Source organism: Heptranchias perlo, chromosome 8, assembly GCF_035084215.1.
Source record: "Heptranchias perlo isolate sHepPer1 chromosome 8, sHepPer1.hap1, whole genome shotgun sequence".
NCBI classification, from domain to species: domain Eukaryota; kingdom Metazoa; phylum Chordata; class Chondrichthyes; order Hexanchiformes; family Hexanchidae; genus Heptranchias; species Heptranchias perlo.
In genome coordinates, this window is record NC_090332.1 from 46,144,896 (window position 1) to 46,163,238 (window position 18,343).

The window sequence follows — 18,343 nt, forward strand, 5'->3', positions numbered from 1 at the left end:
ATGAAAAATCAGATCCTATTGCCTAAGTTGTATTGTGTGACTGTATCTTACAAATTAAATGTCAAGCCTTTTTAAAATTGGGATGCTATTCTCATACATGTGTGAGCATTGGTAATGTGTTTGTTCCACGAAACACTCATTGAACAGGAAATCACAAGAAACTGCAAAAACCACTTACCACTAAAGATGTAGTCATGATGTGGAGATGCCGGTGATGGACTGGGGTTGCCCCAGAGCATGGTACACAACCCTGCCACGGTAACCTCTGCAAGACATGCCAGATCATCGACACAGATACCACCATCACACGAGAGGACACCACCCACCAGGTGCATGGTTCATACTCCTGTGACTCGGCCAACGTTGTCTACCTCATACGTTGCAGGAAAGGATGCCCCAGAGCATGGTACATTGGCGAGACCATGCAGACGCTGCGACAACGGATGAACGGACACCGCGCAACAATCGCCAAACAGGAGGGTTCCCTCCCAGTCGGGGAACACTTCAGCAGTCATGGACATTCATCCACCGACCTTCGGGTAAGCGTACTCCAAGGCGGCCTTCGAGACACACGACAACGCAAAATCGTCGAGCAGAAATTGATAGCCAAGTTCCGCACCCATGAGGACGGCCTCAACCGGGATCTTGGGTTCATGTCACGCTACACGTTACCCCACCAGCGAACAAATGTTATCTGTTTTTAATATAATGGGTCATTTGCTGGCTCTCTCTGCCTTCTGGATGTTTCTGCCTCTCTCTGTGTTTTTTTTTCTCTGTTTTTTTTCCCTGTTTGTTTTTTTGTTGAATGTGTATTCGGGGGTTCTGCAGGTGACACCTCTTTGTCTGAACACGGTGATTGCCTTGGCAACGGGCAGTTGCAGGGGCAGTCTGTAAACACCATGTATTGTTCTATATGTATAAATGCGTAGGCTTCAAGGAGCTCTTGAAACATTTGCCTGAGGAAGGAGAAAATCTCCGAAAGCTTGTGAATTTAAAATAAAATTGCTGGACTATAACTTGGTGTTGTAAAATTGTTTACACTAAAGATGTAGTTTACATGTTTCTGCGATGAACACTCAACATTTATTTGTTATAGGTGCTTGGAAAATATAACACACATTACATACAATGTACAGCACAGAAACAGGTCATCTGGCCCAACAGGTCTATGTCCGTGTTTATGCTCCACATGAGCCTCCTCCCACCCTTCTTCATCTAACCCTATCAACATATCCCTCTATTCCTTTCTCCCTCATGTGTTTACCCATGCTAGTTGCCTCAACTACTCCTCGTGATAGCGAGTTCCACTCTCTGGGAAAAGAAGTTTCTCATGAGTTCTCTATTGGATTTAATAGTGACTATCTTATATTTGTGGCCCCTAGTTCTGGTCTCCCCTGCAAGTGAAAACATCTTCTCTACGTCTGCCCTATCAAACCCTTTCATAACCTTAAAGACCTTGATTAGGTCACCCCTCAGTCTTTTTTCTACAGAAAAGAGCCCCAGCATATTCAATGTTCCCTGATTTCTCCAGTGCCTCTATATCCTTTTTAATAACATGGAGACCAGAACTGTTCACAGTGTTCCTAGTGTGGTCTAACCAAGGTTCTATACAAGTTTAACATAACTTCCCTGCTTTTCAATCCTATCCCTCTAGAAATGAACCCCGTGCTTTGTTTGCTTTGTTAACAATGGCCTAATGAACCTGTATCACTACTTTTAGTGAGCAGAGTCCTCTGCTCCTCTACCCTATTTAGACTCTTATTTTCCAAGGGGTATCACCTCACACTTATCTATTTTGAAATTCATGCGCCAAGTACACGGCTTCCTGTATTTTGTTGCAGCCCTCCTCGCTATTAACAATACCCCCAAAATGTGGTGTCGTCCTCAAATTTTGAAATTGTACTCCCAATTCCAAATCATTTATGTAAATGGTGAACAGTGGTCCCAGCACGATCCTTGTGGAACACCACCTCCCACCTTGTCTGAGTAACTATATTTAACCCCTACCCTCTGTTTTCTGTTTTGTAGCCAGCTTGTTATCCATTCTGCTACTTGTCCCCTGACTCCACATGCTCTGACCTTCGTCACGAGTCTACTATGTGGTACCTTATCGAAAGCCTTTTGAAAATCCAAATATATTACATCTACTGATTTACCCTTGTCTACCCTTTCTGTTACTTCTTCAAAGAATTCAATAAGGTTGGTCAAGCATGACCTTCCCTTTTGAAATCCGTGCTGACTATTCGTTTATTATATTTTCAGTTTCTGGAAGCTTTTCTATTATATCTGAGTATGGATTCCATTATCTTTCCTACCATCGACTATAAGCTAATTGGTCTATAGTTCCCTGTACTTGTTCTATCTCCTTTTTTAAAAATATAGGAATCACAGTCCTCTGGCACTATTCCCTTTTCTAATGAATTTTTATATGTAAGTAATAGTGCCTCTGCTATCTCTTCCTTAACTTCTTTTAATATGTGCTGATGCGATCCACCCAGACCAGGGGTTTTATCCTCTCAAGTTTGATTAGTTTATCAATTATCTCCCCCCCTTTCTATCTTATATGCTGTCCCTCGGCGACATCATCCGAAAACGCGTCAGTTTCCACATGTATGCTGGCGACACCCAGCTCTACCTCACAACCACCTCCCTCGACCCCTCCACTGACTCTCATTTGACACATTGCTTGGATGAGCAAAAATATCCTCCAACTAAATATTGAGAAGACCGAAGCCATTGTCTTCGGTCCCCGCCACAAACTCCGTTCCCTAGCCACCGACTCCATCCCTCTCCCTGGCCACTTTGAGGCTGAACCAGACCGTTTGCAACCTTGGCATCCTATCGACCCTCAGATGAGTTTCCGACCACATATCCGCTCCACCACCAAGACCACCTACTTCCATCTCTGTAACATCGCCCGTCTCTGCCCCTGCCTCAGCTCTTCTGCTGCTGAAACCCTCATCCATGCCTTTGTTGCCTCAGGACTGGACTATTCCAATGCTCTCCTGGCTGGCCCCCCATCTTCTACCCTCCATAGACTTGAGCTCATCCAAAACTCTGCTGCCCACATCCTAACTCGCACCAAGTCCTGTTCACCCATCACCTTTGTACTCGCTGACCTACATTGGCTTCCGGTCCGGGAATGGCTCAATTTTAAAATTCTCATCCTTGTTTTCAAATCCCTCCATGGCCTCGCTCCTCCCTATCTCTGTAACCTCCTTCAGCCCTGCAACCCATTCAGATCTCTGCTCCGCACTCCTCCAATTCTTGCCTCTTACACATCCCCGATTTTAATCACTCCACCATTGGTGACTATGCTTTCAGCTGCCTAGGCCCTAAGCTCTGGAATTCCCTCCTTAAAACTCTCCACCTCTCTCCTCCTTTAAGACACTCCTTAAAATCTATCTCTTTGTCCAAGCTTTTGGGCACCTGTCCTAATACCTCCTTATGTGGCTCAGGGTCAAATTTTGTTTGATAATCGCATCTGTGAAGTACCTTGGGACATTTTATTATGTTAAAGCTGCCGTATAAATGCAAGTTGTTGTTGTTGACTTCAGATGGACTCCCCATTTGAACCAAAGGGGCTGAGAAATACTTTTTCAAATTTGACTGGAACAAAGGGAATTCAGAGAGATACCAATCAAACATATATGAATCTATTGAATGTAAGGGGAAGGTGGTTGTAAGTGGCAATATTCCTAGAACAGTGCATTCTTGGAGGGTGTTCCTGACTCTTCCTACCTTGGCTGACCTGGTAAGGTCAGTAAACATCTTCTGGCACTGAGCATCCATCTAGGGGTTTGTGGATGTGGCACTTACTGCCAAGGCCATCTCCCTCCACTGTGCCTGGGCCTGTCCTTTGGCCAACCTCCCCCAAACAAAGCTTCCCTCATCATCCTGATTTCGAACAGCAATATTTGAGGCTCTAAAAATTTGGGTTCTGCACTAAGGCTTCTCCCTGCCATTCATCCAACTAGGATTCTGTTCATATCCCAAAAAACTGCTGCAGAGGATTCCCATACCTGTATTTAAATCCTATAGCAGCACATCTTTTCCTGACTTCCCAGTTGAGAGCTCCCAATCGCTTGGGTACATACCCTCGCATTCTGGAGCCTTCATGTAATTCTGCCACAGAACTGAGTGCAAATAAAATTCCTGCACTCGTAATGGAGGAAGAACAAAAACCTGAAAGCCTAAAAGGGAAATACAAAGGCTGAAGATACAAAGTTGGTGGCATAGTTCCAAGGGATGAAGGGATCTGGGAAAACTTTGAAGTATTACTTTTAAAATTCTCAAAACTACTGGCAAACTGATAACTTCTACAAAACTGGTGGACAAGACACAAGAGAACCCATTCCAAATGGTGCAAAAAAAAGTAATCCTTTCTTTTATTTTTCACTGTGACCCAGGACTGATTTAGGTACCAACTCTTTTGTTCCAGACATCCAGTTTCCAAACTGGCCTCTCCCGCCTTGTTTTTATGCTCAAATTATCTGGCTGTTACCTCAATAAATGCTGATCGGAGCATGATAAATTCATGTTGTGTTTTTAGCATTCAATCACTTTAGGGTATTGAAGAAACCTCCACCATTTTAATTGCAATGGAATAAAGCATGAAATGTGCATTACATAACAAACTAATATAAGTGAGCAATGCATTTGGATCCATTTACTGAATCTACAAATAATCATTCACAACCTTTAATCCCATGAAACAAAACATTTATTAAAAGTGAGTTCTATAGCTTCCCAGCTGACTGAAGGTATTTAACATATCCTCAGAGAGCTTTTCTTATCATGCCTTTTCTTAAAAGCTAAGAAATGATATCATAGTTGTACAGATCCACTTCAATTCAACAATCTTTATATAAATGGTGGAATGAAGTAGCACATCAAGCAAAGGATCCTAAAGCTGATAAGTGAGACAGTATCATTTTCACTTTGGGCGCAAGTGAAAAACTGGCGTTAGTGGATTGGCTGCTTATAATTGAGGACAGTAGGAGAACATCTGTAGGATATGACCTACTGGCTCTAAAGTTACACTTTCACACAGCAGAAGTCAGTTTAAAGGTACTCCTTTAATTTGACAATGTAGGTGATAAAACCATTAATACTTCAATTCTGCCAATAAAAAAGTTGCCAATTATTGGTAATGTTTACCCGAGAAACCACACACAATTTCTCAAAAGAATGAAAGGGGTCACTTTCACTTTGGGAGCGGACGGAAAACTGGTGGTAACGGATCAGCCACCCATTACATATCCCATCAGATTTCCCTTTCTGATAGCTTGCATTCATAATATGAGAATTTTGAACTTTGAAAAATCTATATGCATTCAAAAGTGTAAATTAAACTAAGCTCAATAAATTATGTTTTGCTAATTAAGGTTTAGTTGTTGTAAATCTCCTCTTTCTTTTTAGCAGAATTAATGGGATTTACTCACATAGTTCAAGTAATTGCATCAAAATAATCAGCAGCTACAGTTTGTCATTTGGAAACCACTATTACTAAATATCCAGCCAGGTAGAGAAGATGATTTCCTTAGGACTGCAGGGCTTGTGCTACAGAAGGTATTTTTAAAAATTTCTTTCCTTATTCCTCCCATCCACATTTGAGAACACAGGATCTTCTGGATTAGACAGATCTCCATAGGCGATGTCAGTGACACTTAAGGGTGGGATGTGGCTACCAACTTGGAGATCAAAGCTGGATATCTGGCTGAATGTTCAGTGATCTAGCACTGTTGCAACCAACCAGACTTGCAAACATTTTGCCTTGGCTATTTAATCTGCCAAGTTGACAACCCTGCTGGCCACCATTAGGGAAAAAACTGCTACTCATGTAACATGATTAATAATTGTTGAAGTCATTTATGATTTTGATTAGAGCTGTTTCAGTGCTGTGGCAGGGGCTGAAACCTGATTGGAGAGATTCAAACATGGAGTTGTGGGAAAGATGGGCACTGATTTGGGAAGTAACAACATGCTCAAGGACTTTGGAAAGGAAAAGGAGGTTGGAGATGGGACGGTAGTTTACAAGGACAGTAGGTTCATAGGTGGTTTTTTTTGAAGAGGTGGGTGATTATGGCAGATTTGACTGTACCCAAGAGGGAAACTGTTTACAGTATCAGCTAGCACGAGGGCCAGGAAGGGAAGTTGGGTGGTCAGCAGTTTAGTGGGAATAGGGTCGAGAGAGCAGGTGGTGGGTTTCATGGACAAGATGAGTTCAGAGAGGGTATGAGGAGAAAGGAGAGAATCCAGAGAAAGTTGTGACTTCAGGCCTGGGGCAGGGGGAAACATGGCTTGGTGAGCAAGGGGAAGGGAAGGATGTGGCAGAGGCAGCTGAACGAATTGTCTCAATCTTAGTGACAAAAACGACAATGCAGTCCTCGCACGTTGTTGGAGGTGAGGGTGGAGGGGTTGAAGGAGAAGGTTGGCATTGGAGAAAAACCTCCAGGGGTTATTTTTGCATTCCAGGCTAATCTTGGAGTAGTGAGCAGTTTTGGCAGAGGAGAGCAGGGCCCGATATGGTAATGAATGGCTAAACCAGTTGTGTGCCATATATGTTGAAGTCTGCGCCCCTTGGATTTAAAAGGAGCAAAGCTGGGGGCCTTACCAGGGAAACAACCAGGGTTTTACTGGAGACAAGGGCAACAAAAGGCAGAGGAGAGGGTGTGACTGAGCAGATTGATAGCTGCAAAAGTATTGTGACGAACGGAGAGCCAAAGGCTTGTCAGGTGGGAGTTTGAAAGTGCCACTGAAAGTGACTTGAGGGGAAGCATTTTTCTCCCCCCCCAGAGGTGGGTATAGAAGGAAGTGGGAAAGGTGGTTGAGAGTGGTGAAGGATACGAGGAAGTGATTAAAAATAGCATTGTCTGGTAATAAGATGATGGGAATAGAGAGGCCACGTGAGATGGTAAGGTCAATATGGGTTGGAGAGGTTATATGGAGGGAGCGTTTAAGGGAGGCCAGTGAACTCAGAGGAGAGAGGGCAAGGTGAGTTGTATTATCGTGCCAGTCAGTTTACAAGCAACTAAGGAAAAAAAAAATTTTAATGCAAAGTTGGTGATGTACGCTGGCCATTCACCAAGCCAAAAGAATATGTAATGTGGTGCGTGAACATAGGTCTCATTGTACTTTGGCAAATCCTAAGTGCACTGAACTATGAAGACCCAGAGGATCTGATTCAACTCTTTAAAATTATTAAGGGCATTGATAACATTCAGGTGGATAAATTGTTTGAGGTGATGGGTCTGGGTCGAACTAGGGGCTATCCATTTAAATTTGAGAATGCAGGGAGTGAGGTTGGATATGTGGAAGTTTTATTTTTTGCAGAGAATGATCAATCTCTAGAATGGCATTCTGAAGGTGATAGGGAAGGCCTTGCAGTCCTTCATGATGGCCTTAGATACTTTTCAGGAAAGCTACGAGATCACCATAGATGGAAGAAGATTTTGGGGTAATAAACAATGAGTTGGGGCCTGCTGGGACTTGTCTGATCACTTTTGAGGGATCGGAGAGGAATTTTTGACAGGATCATGATTTTGCTACGAGCCTCTTTTTTTTACTTCTCCCAGGAGGTAAGGTTGGGGTGGGGGGAAAGAGGAAGGTTGGGGATATGGTACTAGCCCAGTAAGAAGGGTGAGAGCATATGGGCCTGATGGCCTTTCCTCATCCCAAATACATAACATATCTAATAAAGACAAATACTGAAGTCTAGAATTTCAATAGTGAGTACAGTCCTTGGACTTTTTAGATGCTTGGCTGGAAAGCAGAACATATAACCACAGCCAGCCACTCAATGAATCATACATCCATTAAGGAAACTGCTAGCTGTATTAATAAAGTTAGTGATAAACTAGATAGAATGAAGAAACTTGGTGTAATATCAAAATGTAATACCATGGTGAGAATATGGTCAAGCCAAACAATGAAGGAGTGAGACTATGCACCTTAACCCTAAAGATTTAAATTCATTGAAAGAAAACGTCAACCTGTAGAAGTATTGTCAGTTATCAAAAACCAAAATCTTCAGCATGCTTAATGCAAATTGTGGCTACTGGCCAGTACAATTCAATGTAGATTTATCAAAGTCATGCACATTTAATAGTCTTTTGGCAGATGTGCGTATATCAGAATACCCTTTTGTATCGCCCCAGTTCCAGAAATTTTCCAGCATACAATATCACAGATGCTAGATAACACTGGAGGGGTGGAAGTTATCCTGATGTGATTTGGGGTGAGAATGAACAGAAACATGAACCTGAATAGGCCAGAAAAAGTCATCCAATGAGTAAGAGAACAAATGTGAAGCTGAATATGGGAATAAATGCAAGTTTAAATGACAAAAGTTAATTACCTGGAAAAAATACAAGCAACAAAAAAGACCTGCAACATCATCCATTTAGGTAACTTCCCACCTAATTTGTTAAATGCCACAAAACCACTAAGAAAGCTACTTGAAAAAGATACAGCTTGACACTGGACTGATGAGCACAAAGTTTTCAAGATCTAAAATGCATGGTGACAAAAACCCCAGTGCTAAAATATGACAGGGTGATTAAGGTAGTGAGGATTAGATTTGATGCTTTCAGTTCAGGAATTTTACTACAGGGAGCCCAACACATGCCCATGACCATTTACACCAACGTGACCAAGAAGGTGGCTCACCACCACCTTCTCAAGGGCAATTAGGGATGGGCAATAAATGCTGGCCGCCAGTGATGCCCACATCCCATGAATGAATTAAAAAAAATGCTATGCCCAAAAAGAGAAAGAACTTGCAGCTGATTTGGGTGCAAAAAGTTCCACCAGCATGCATAGACAAGAAATGTTGTGGTGGAGTTATTATAAACTTTGAGATAATTATGAAAAAGCCATCTCATGAGCATTCCATCCTTCCAAGCAACCAGCATGTTACTTAAGTTGTAAAAGTTTGATAGTAAAATACAAAAAAAGAGCTGCATGTAGACGAAGCACTGAGTTGAAACTAGTTATCCGAAACCAATAGCACAGACGTCAAGGATGATCAAATGGGATGGTATCCTGTATATCGATGTTGCAAGTAATCTAGCAAAGATAATAACAGAAGTTGTGAAAGACTAGTCCTTAGAGGACCTGAAATCCATGATCCAGCCATGAAATCTGAAACCCATCCTGAGATACAACAGTAAAAAAACATCAAAAGGTACCAATGAGACTTAAAAAATTTGAAAGATTAGTTTGCAAGCATGTTTGTGCCTATGTCTGACATACAGCACCTACAAAGAAAAAGTGTGCAAAGAGTCAATGAAAGCACATAACATTCCAAGCAGACAGTGACAGAAAGTTAGGACCATTATATTTAAATTTATTCAAATCAATATTTAAGAATCATAGACTACTTTTCAAATATTTTGAAATCAAACTGTCCCAATTTTGCAATCCCAGCAAAACTGGGGCTGCACATCCCCATGGCACATAGCTGAGGGACGGAAGAGGAGGCTGTACTAAAGTTTTCATTCTGAGGTTTGTCCCCTAATTTGAAGAGGTTACAAGCATAGGAAAAGCTTGTCTAGAGAGCTTGGCTTGTTCCACAAATGATTGGGGAGCGCAAGTTTGGCATAAAAGGGGAAGTTATGGTGGTGGCAGAAAAGTGGACCAATTGTTCACAAAGGCACAGTAGAGAGATGCGAGCAACACGTTGCCTTTGATGCTAGAGTCGGAGATCCTGCCACAGGAAGTGCACCATAGAAGGGTGGCCCTATTTGGGCCTGAAGGCCATCACCAGTAAAAGCACTGGTGCCAGCAGCATGGAGAGAGGTCACTGACCAAGTCAACGTGGTTGCCCATACAAATGAAAAGGCGTACTGCCATCAGGAGCAAGGTGAAAGTGTGCTTGCTCCTCACTTTTGTGCACATTTGCTGTATGGCCCATCAAGCATGGCATAAACCTAAATTGTGAACTGTTACATCCTCTGGGAGGTCCAACTGGAGTACTGAGCACAACTCTTGCCCTTCTGCATACACTTTCACTGTCTAAACTGCATGGTATATTTTCTTGAAAGTGTAGGTGGCAAAACAAATGGTAAGGCATCCAGAAGGAGCTTTTCTGCTGTTAGGAGAACAAGGCTACCCTCTCTGCATTGATGATGCTGACCCCACTGAGAAACTTAAGAGACATCCACCCAGTATTTCTTGTTCAAATAATGCAGGAACTATGGAATACCTCACAATGAAATTGTGACTGCTTCCTAGATAACAGCCATGGTTTTGTTCAGATGCCACCATAACATGAATTGGTGTGAACCTTTTCTCTTCATGAAGCCCATAGGGTTTTTATGAAAAGCTGATAGCCACCTGGGTACCATAAGTGACTCTTCTGCACTTAGGGGAACTCGGCTATCTGGTGAAAGCTGTTCATCCTGTCTAGCTGATGCCTACTTTCCACAGGAAAAGTGATGAAGGAGTTGCCCCTTACCCTTACAGCCATTTCCCGGATATGTTTACATACTGCAAATCAGCCTGATGTGGTATAACTCTCCTAAGGTGGTTTTGAAGGATCCAGCAGCATGGACCCTTCTTTCTGTGGTAACCTTCGGTTTTATGGGAAGGAGCATCTCTGATCCAGACATGTGCAGGTCACTGTGGAGCAGATAGGCTGCCACAGAGTTGCACTGTTTTGTGAAGCAGAGGTTGCAAAGGCAGGTGCCCTCTGCTACATTCAGGTACAGGTCCTGGGATAGTGATAGGTGTGGCCAAAACACCTAAGGGGTCATTGCATTGTTGGTTTCTCCTAAACGCTTCTTCCTCATCAGAATTGCAGCAGGTTAAGAACCGACAAAGGAATACCCAGCCTCACCTTTTTGTAAGGCTCAACGTCAAAGCCAGCAGCCACTAAGAATAATGAAGTAACATTTTGGTTTGGGGGGGTGGGGGTGAGAAGAGAAGAAAAACAAAACAAAAATGGAGGAGTACTAAGCTAAACCAATATTATATGGAGAAAAATGCATTAACAGGTACTAGAAAACACAAACAGAAAAACTCCAACAATTCAAAAACCTAGCTCATTTATTTAAGGAGCCTACTTCAGCTAGCCAGATCCTGAGACTCCAACACACCCAGTTTTTAAAACAGGAAATGCTCATGCTGTGGGCGGAGCCTCAACCGGAGGTGAAAATTACAGTGGCTCCAACTTTAAAAGCATATTTCAATATTTAAATGAGGCCATGCATGCCATTATTGTGGCTTCATTATTTATCCCCAAAAATAACCGTTGTAAAATCAGGTGCCCTGCAAATCGGGCAAGAGGTCGGATGCCCGGTTTCTGACCAGCTCAACAAGTTAACCAATGCCAAAAGATCAAATGTGAACATAGATTGCAACGACATTTTGATAGATATGATATCCCAAATGAACCCATTAACAAGTGTACAGTATAGAAAATTTAGCAAAGCCTATAGATTTAAACATACCACCTCATCACCAAAGTACCCATGTTCTAATAGAGAGAAAACTGTTGAAATTGCAAAAACTTGAATAAAGCAAAAGTTCCAAACACACATCTCGCTCTTTTCCGTAATAACATGCATGGAGATGATATTGAGGCCAGTACAATTGTTGATGGACCACAGAATGAAGAGAACAGTTCACACTTCAGAATGACGACCCAGATCAAAAATCAGACTTTACTCAGTCCAAAAATCAGACTTTTCACAACAGCTCAAATATAAGAGAAGCAAAAGTGTATCACCACTAAGGATCTTATCCCTTAAAACCACTAGGAAATACAGTAAGAATACATATGCTCAAGCAAAATGAACAGAAAATAATTGTTCTGCACAAGAGTGATCATACATCATAACAACAGGTGATCAACAGTTGAGAAGGAATATAAAAGATCTCATTGTGACATCTGAAATGTCACAACCAGTGCAAAAAGAGCCAATTGAAGAAACTAAGATGCTAGAACCAAAGACGTTTACAGCAAAGGGGGTGGCTATTTGGCCCATCACATCTATGCCGGTTCCAAAACTAAATCCACTGTCCCCATAACTTTGTACTTTCCTCTGCTTCAAATTTACCCAAAAATGGAATTGCTTCTGCCTCAACCACTCCTTATAGCAAAGCATTCAGTGTTCCAACAACCCTATGTAAAGAAATTTCTTCTAACCCCTGTCCTCACTGTGATAATTTTAAATTGATGACCGCTTGTCACTGACTCCCCAGCCAAAGGAAAGTATATCTCTTATCACCCTATCAAACCCAACATAATTTAAAAATCTCCTCAGCCTTCTTTGCTCCAGTGAAAAGAGTCCCAGAAACTCTCCACATAACTATAGTTTCCCATCCCTGGCATCATCCTGATGAATCTACATTGTATGTTCTCATGGTTTTAATGCCCTTTCTAAAATGGGGTGCCACAAATTATGCAACAAACTAAACCGGACAACTAAACTTGAGATTAGTACGAGCGAACGAGGACATCAAACTAAAACCAAGATTAGGAAGATTTAACAGAAAAAAATAAGACAAATTAGTGTGAACCAGAACAACAAACTAAACCCAATTAGAAGAGTAAACCAGAATGGAAATACTCAATCAGAATCTGAAAGCCACTTGATGGATTAGGTCTATAGTTTAATTGTGCAATATTCATATAATAATCCCCATGTACAATTTAGTTTATTTGAATGTAGGTTAGTAAAAAAAATTCTCTTGAAAGTAAGGGAGATGTGATGATAGAAGTTGCTTAGAATCAAGAGATGAGATTGATATATAAAGGCCATGTGTTCAGAGAAGTTATATTTTGAGACATGCTGCACAGTCTTCAGAGAGCTGTTGTTCAAAAAGGCTATATAGTTGTGGTGCCTGCTCAGAATTTATGGCCTTGTGGTTTATTCCCACCCCTGCCCCCAATTCAGATTACCACCCTGCGGAAGATCTTTTCAGCAACGGGTCCTCTCAAAGCTTGGTAGTCAATGCTTGAGAATTGTCTGTAAATAGAATAGTCTGTAAATAGAATATACATAGCTTTTATTATGCATCACAATATGGTCAATACAATTGACACTAAATGTCATTACGTTTTTTCCATCTCGCTGCATAAATGAACATTTAAAAATACATCTTTGCTTGCTTTTCCAGGATTCAAATATCTTTAATTTCTTTTAAGTCAACAATTTTGCAAGAAGTCAACTACAACTTGTTTATTTGTGCGGAAAACACATTTATTGATCTCTAAAATTGTACCTGAATATTTGACTAAACAGTTTAAAATAAGTCTTTGTCCACACTTGTCTTTTCTCCTCCATTTGAACTCTACAGTCTGATTCTTTTTAAATACAGATCCCTCCTCACTCTCCAAGATGTAGGTCTCATAACTTCTGGAATATCCCACCATGTGCGGTGCCGTTTTCTCTTCTGTGTTGTCCTTTTGCATATATTTGCTACATCAACATTTTAAGTAATATTGTATTTTATTTTTATTCAAAAATGATGCAGATGTGAACTCTCCTTAAGTGCACAATATGAAAATTTGATATAATGCAAATAGGTTTGTCAGACATATTACACAACTCAGGAATATTGATGACTCATTTTTTCATGATGCATCCCTAAATACATAGGAAATTCTTTATTGTTACCAAAAAAGACCTCAACATTAAACGTGTTAAGACCATTAATGTCTGGTCCAAGTTCGATTTAAAATGCCGATGGTAGAAAGACTCACAGTAATATCAGGAAGTAGCATCGGAGTTAAATGAATGATCAGTCCCTAATAATTGGCTCAATGCTTTTAGTACAGTAGCAATGAACGGTTACTGTTACGTTAAATTCATAGTGCATAAAAACTCATCAAGTGTACATTCTGTTTGAAAGTAAGTCAGTGTAAAAATTACTAGTCAAACAGCAAATTCTATGATCTTCAGTCTGTTCGTTACAATTTGACAAAGAAAATGAGGCTCTGTCAGTGGGAAAGCCAGTTTAATTTTGTGACTGCTAAAATATTAATCCACAATGTACTTTCCTTTATTCCTTTGTGCAGAATAGTTGGCAGTTAATTTGTGTATAAAAAAAAACAAACATCGAGAACAAAATAAAGTTCTAATTTTTATTTTGTGTGCTTTATTTCCACCATGGGAAACCTGTCAGATAAAGCACCTTATTTATGCCAGTTCATGTCTACAGAGGATTCTTAACAGAATCAAATTAATCGTGGTTGGTTTAGTATACAAGTAAACAACTTAATTTGGATAATAGAACCACGGAGATTTGAGGCAAAGTTGCCTCCTTAATAGAATACAAAAACCGGCAACAAAAGACACAATATTATACACAGTAAAAATGCAATATCTTTAAATTACATCATACAATATGAGAACAAAAATCTCTGTAACCCTTCACCCCAAGATACACCTCAAATCTGGATGAAAAGCCACAACAAATTACTTCTATGTAAAAGCTGACCATTAATATGATTGCCCTTGAGAAATGTGCTGTAAATGCCTTTGTTTTAAGTTACCTAGAAATTTGTGTTTAGTTTTCCACTTATCACATCTTCAAGCGCATAACCCTAACACACTGGATTTCTCTCATGGCTGAGATGCTTCTTCATACAAACAACTAACAGGCATTCAAGCAGAAAAATGTCACTTGACAGTGAAGCACAAAGCATCAGATCCAACAGGCAGAACAGAATTAAACGAAAACTCAAACTGTATTTAAAAAAGACAAAACTAGTCATGCTAGTAGTCTCATCAAGAAGCAGGTTGGTTCCCTCTGCTCAATATTCTTGTGACTGCACTAATAGTAGATTCAATGGTCCTGCACAAATTATCTAAAAGATCCTGCTGCTGCATGTTAAAGAGTCCTCTGGAATGGGTACAACTGTTGGATAAACTGGTCTCTGGGTCAAAAGGCGGCAGATTTTGAGCCTCACAGTTCCTAAGGTCAGTCAGATCAGATAAAACTGTAGCAACAGGTGGTAGTGTAGAGGGAGAGTCAGAGTCATCTTCATTCACACTAGTTTCCTTTTCAGAACTCAGTAGTTCCTTCACCACTTTGCAATCCTCTACTGCATCCTCCCCCTGCAACTGTTCTACAGAGTCCTGGGGCCTACTGCCGATTAGTGTCTCGTGTGCACTTGAGGAAGAAACTTCCATTTTATCTTCTTTCACAGAAATGGGATCAGGGGTTGGTGGGTCATGTTCAGTGCCTGGATCAATGACTGCTGAGTCTCTAGTCTCAGTGTCAGAGGTACTGGCTGGGGTTAATGCCTCTCTAGGTTCTGTCCTAGTGTCACTGGGTGTGCTATGCCCAGTGCTGTTGTCCAGAGGATGTTCTTCATCACTGCTAACGCGCCTCCTTTTAACAGGAGTGGCTCCTTCATCATCTGTAAAATGAGGGGAAAAAAGTTAAAATTGTGCTTGTAATTCATGAGCAAATATTGGGAAGGGAGAGAAAAATAATGATATAGGAACAGGAGTAGGCCATTCAGCCCATCGAGCCTGTTCTGCCATTTAATTAGATCATGGCTGATCTGTATCCTAACTCCATCCACCCACCTTGGCTCCATATCCCTTAATGCCATTGGCTAGCAAAAATCTATTTATGTCTGATTTAAAATTATTAATTTAGCTAGCTTCTATTGCTTTTTGTGGGAGAGAGTTCCACACTTCTACCATCCTTGCGTGAAGAAGTGTCTAACTTCACTGTTAGATAAGGTTACATATTGAACCATAAAACCCTTCTGATGCAAACATATTATTTTACTTACAGAAGCCAAGAGAACGAAAGTCATGCGTTAAGAAGTTGAGGACATAATCTCAAACAGTCTCTGTCCATATTAACTGAGGAGTGTCTTATGTGCAATTGGGGATGAAAAGTCCACTTGAGGACTGGAAATCAGTCAAGTTACTTATTCACAGCTCTAAGAACCGCAAAACATTCAGAAACATACTTTTGTAGCAAGAGCTGTTGTTATTTTAAAATGGGTTGATAGAGGTGCAGGAAACCTGCTCTGTGCTAGATTTAACTTTAGCACGATTGATCTAAGTTCATGATTGGATTCCTTCACAGGAATCTTGTCTTGCATCAGGTGATTCAAGTCACTACTTGTAACTTTTGTAATTAAGACAATTTCATTATTTGTTTCTCAATGAACTTCTACTTCTGCTTTGCACAAGGAGAAAACCTGGCATTCTTTCTAATCATCCCTTAGGCTAAGTACAAAAAAAGCTGCACTTGAGGCCAAGGTACTGCTTTTTTTTTGCAGTTATGCTGCTTTCAAGCTTCATTTTACACAAGATATTAGGTGTTAGCACTTATAAACATTTTATGACACTATAATATTAAACAATGATATATGTTAGATATACTTTTAAATTTACAAGCACAAATAACAGTCACTAGTAGAAAATTCTGCTGGAAAAATGGTATCCTGTTAATGCAAGTAACTCATTCGGTGATTAGGTCACCTGGTATGTCATGAAAGTTCTAAATACTTTAACTTTGGTGAGCACACTAAAATGTATCCATTATCATAGATGTTGACTTTATCGAGTTCCTAATGACTTGAATTCATAATTTGGATTATTTTAGATCGAATTTTAACTTACCTTCACATATACATTTTATGAAGGAATTGTATATTTTGATTTCACAGTGCTTGTGGGAGGATTACATTGATACATTAAGGTTTCTTCATGTTTTTGTGCTTGTGGTTGCACTGGGAGGAAAGCCTATTGGCAGTCATACTGGCTAGGATAGCTGTTCTTGCCTAACTATGGATAGACTGTGGTTGCTGGTTTATTTTCTATGCTGGTCCAACTTTATACTCCTAGGGTGTGGTTTGGGTGCTTTTGGAGGAGAGTTATGTTGAATAGGTCTCTCAGAATGGATCGCAGACTTCTTAGCATTTACCCAGTTGGAGTCTGTCTCTAGTACTAAAGCCATCTATTTATTTTGGACAGGGTGCACTCCAATACAGGGGGATGCACTTTCTTGCAAAAAGCAGCAAGGGCTGTGTTAGCCTGTATACTGCAGGCGACCATTACTTCCAGTAAGTTTAAAAAAAAGCTTGAAAAGAGAAAATTCTCCTGTTTATATATGACTGTCGTGAATCACAAGTGCATTAAACATTTGTCCTGTAAAGATAATCATGTCAGTACAGGTAATACACATATAAATGGCAAAGCTTACAATCTATGTCAAATACTGTAGTACTGCACTGATGGGAATATTACTAACTGTTGTGATGTAAAAGTTTAAAAGGCAAAATGTCAAATATTTCACAGAATTTAAATTAATTTTATCAAAACAATTAGTTATGCATACCTTTTGTCTTTCTTTCCTTTGCTTCCTGTTCCTGTAGTGCACTTCTCTGTTGCTGACAAGTTCTGCACTTGTTCAACAAGTCTTGTAGCGTCTGGATCAGTGCAGAGTCCAGTAGCTTGGGGGTGTGTATGGAAAGCAGCAAGGCAAGGGCTCGAAGATCCTACCAAAAGAAGAATAAATCACAACTTATTCACCAATCATTTTGTTAAAAAGGCATTGTACAAGCACAATTAGTTGTAGGAACTGGGTTGAGAATGCCCAGACTCATTTCACGTAGGAGGCTCACAAACAGGGAGGAGACTTGCATGCACCTGTTTGGTTGTACTCGAACCAATGCTCCAGAGGTGAAAGCACAAGATGCTAACCCACTGTTTTTGAATCAGAACTTGGCCGACTATAAATGCCCAATACAAAAACAACACTGAATAAAATTCATACCAAGAGACCAAAGGCAGACAGTACTATTCTCACAAATATTTTCTAATAAGCGTTACCATTGTTGCAAATGATGAGGGGGGGAAATCTGCATGCAAGGGTGTGGGTAGGGAAACTTTAAGTAATAGGCAGAGCAATAATTAATTCATTTCCTGAACATGACATGAGGAATTTGGATTCATGGTAAAAATTCAGACCGTGAAAACACAGAAGGTACTAGCTCTGAAAATCCATGGAGGTGCATCCTAGTGTCAGTGTTGAGATACACTGTCCAGGGACCTCCACCGCTGACCTCACCAAAGATTACGATGTTAAGGGGGAGGCCCCGTTTTACATTCCAATGGCAGATGCCCGCCAGCCACTTGATGGGAAGTCTAGTGCTGGTCCCTGGGGGTTGGGTGCGGTGATGGAGCTCTCTTCCACCCAGAAAGAAGTAACAGGTGCCCACTGTAGCCCCATCTGTAAGGTGCCCCCTTTACAATTATCCCAACTTGAACCTCGAGTGGGCCCTCAAAGGGCTGGGAAAATGAGAGGGAGTATCCACCCTCTTACTCCGATGATCTTGTTTGGGGTGGGTAGAGGATCTTCCCGC

The 18,343-nt window shown here is 40.8% G+C and overlaps 1 protein-coding gene across 4 annotated transcripts in view; it reads right to left on the reverse strand.

The window, feature by feature from the left end:
* Positions 1-14,078: 14,078 nt before the first annotated feature.
* Positions 14,079-18,343, reverse strand: part of usp34 (ubiquitin specific peptidase 34) — a 247,547-nt gene continuing 243,282 nt past the window's right edge. For all 4 annotated transcript variants that reach the window (XM_067989067.1, XM_067989065.1, XM_067989066.1 and 1 more), the window contains exons 78-79: positions 17,317-17,476; positions 14,079-15,373 (exon numbers count right to left, since the gene is read on the reverse strand). In XM_067989067.1, the coding sequence (XP_067845168.1) occupies positions 14,739-15,373; positions 17,317-17,476 (795 nt within the window). In that variant the 3' untranslated portion in view covers positions 14,079-14,738. The remainder of the gene's footprint in view (positions 15,374-17,316; positions 17,477-18,343) is intronic.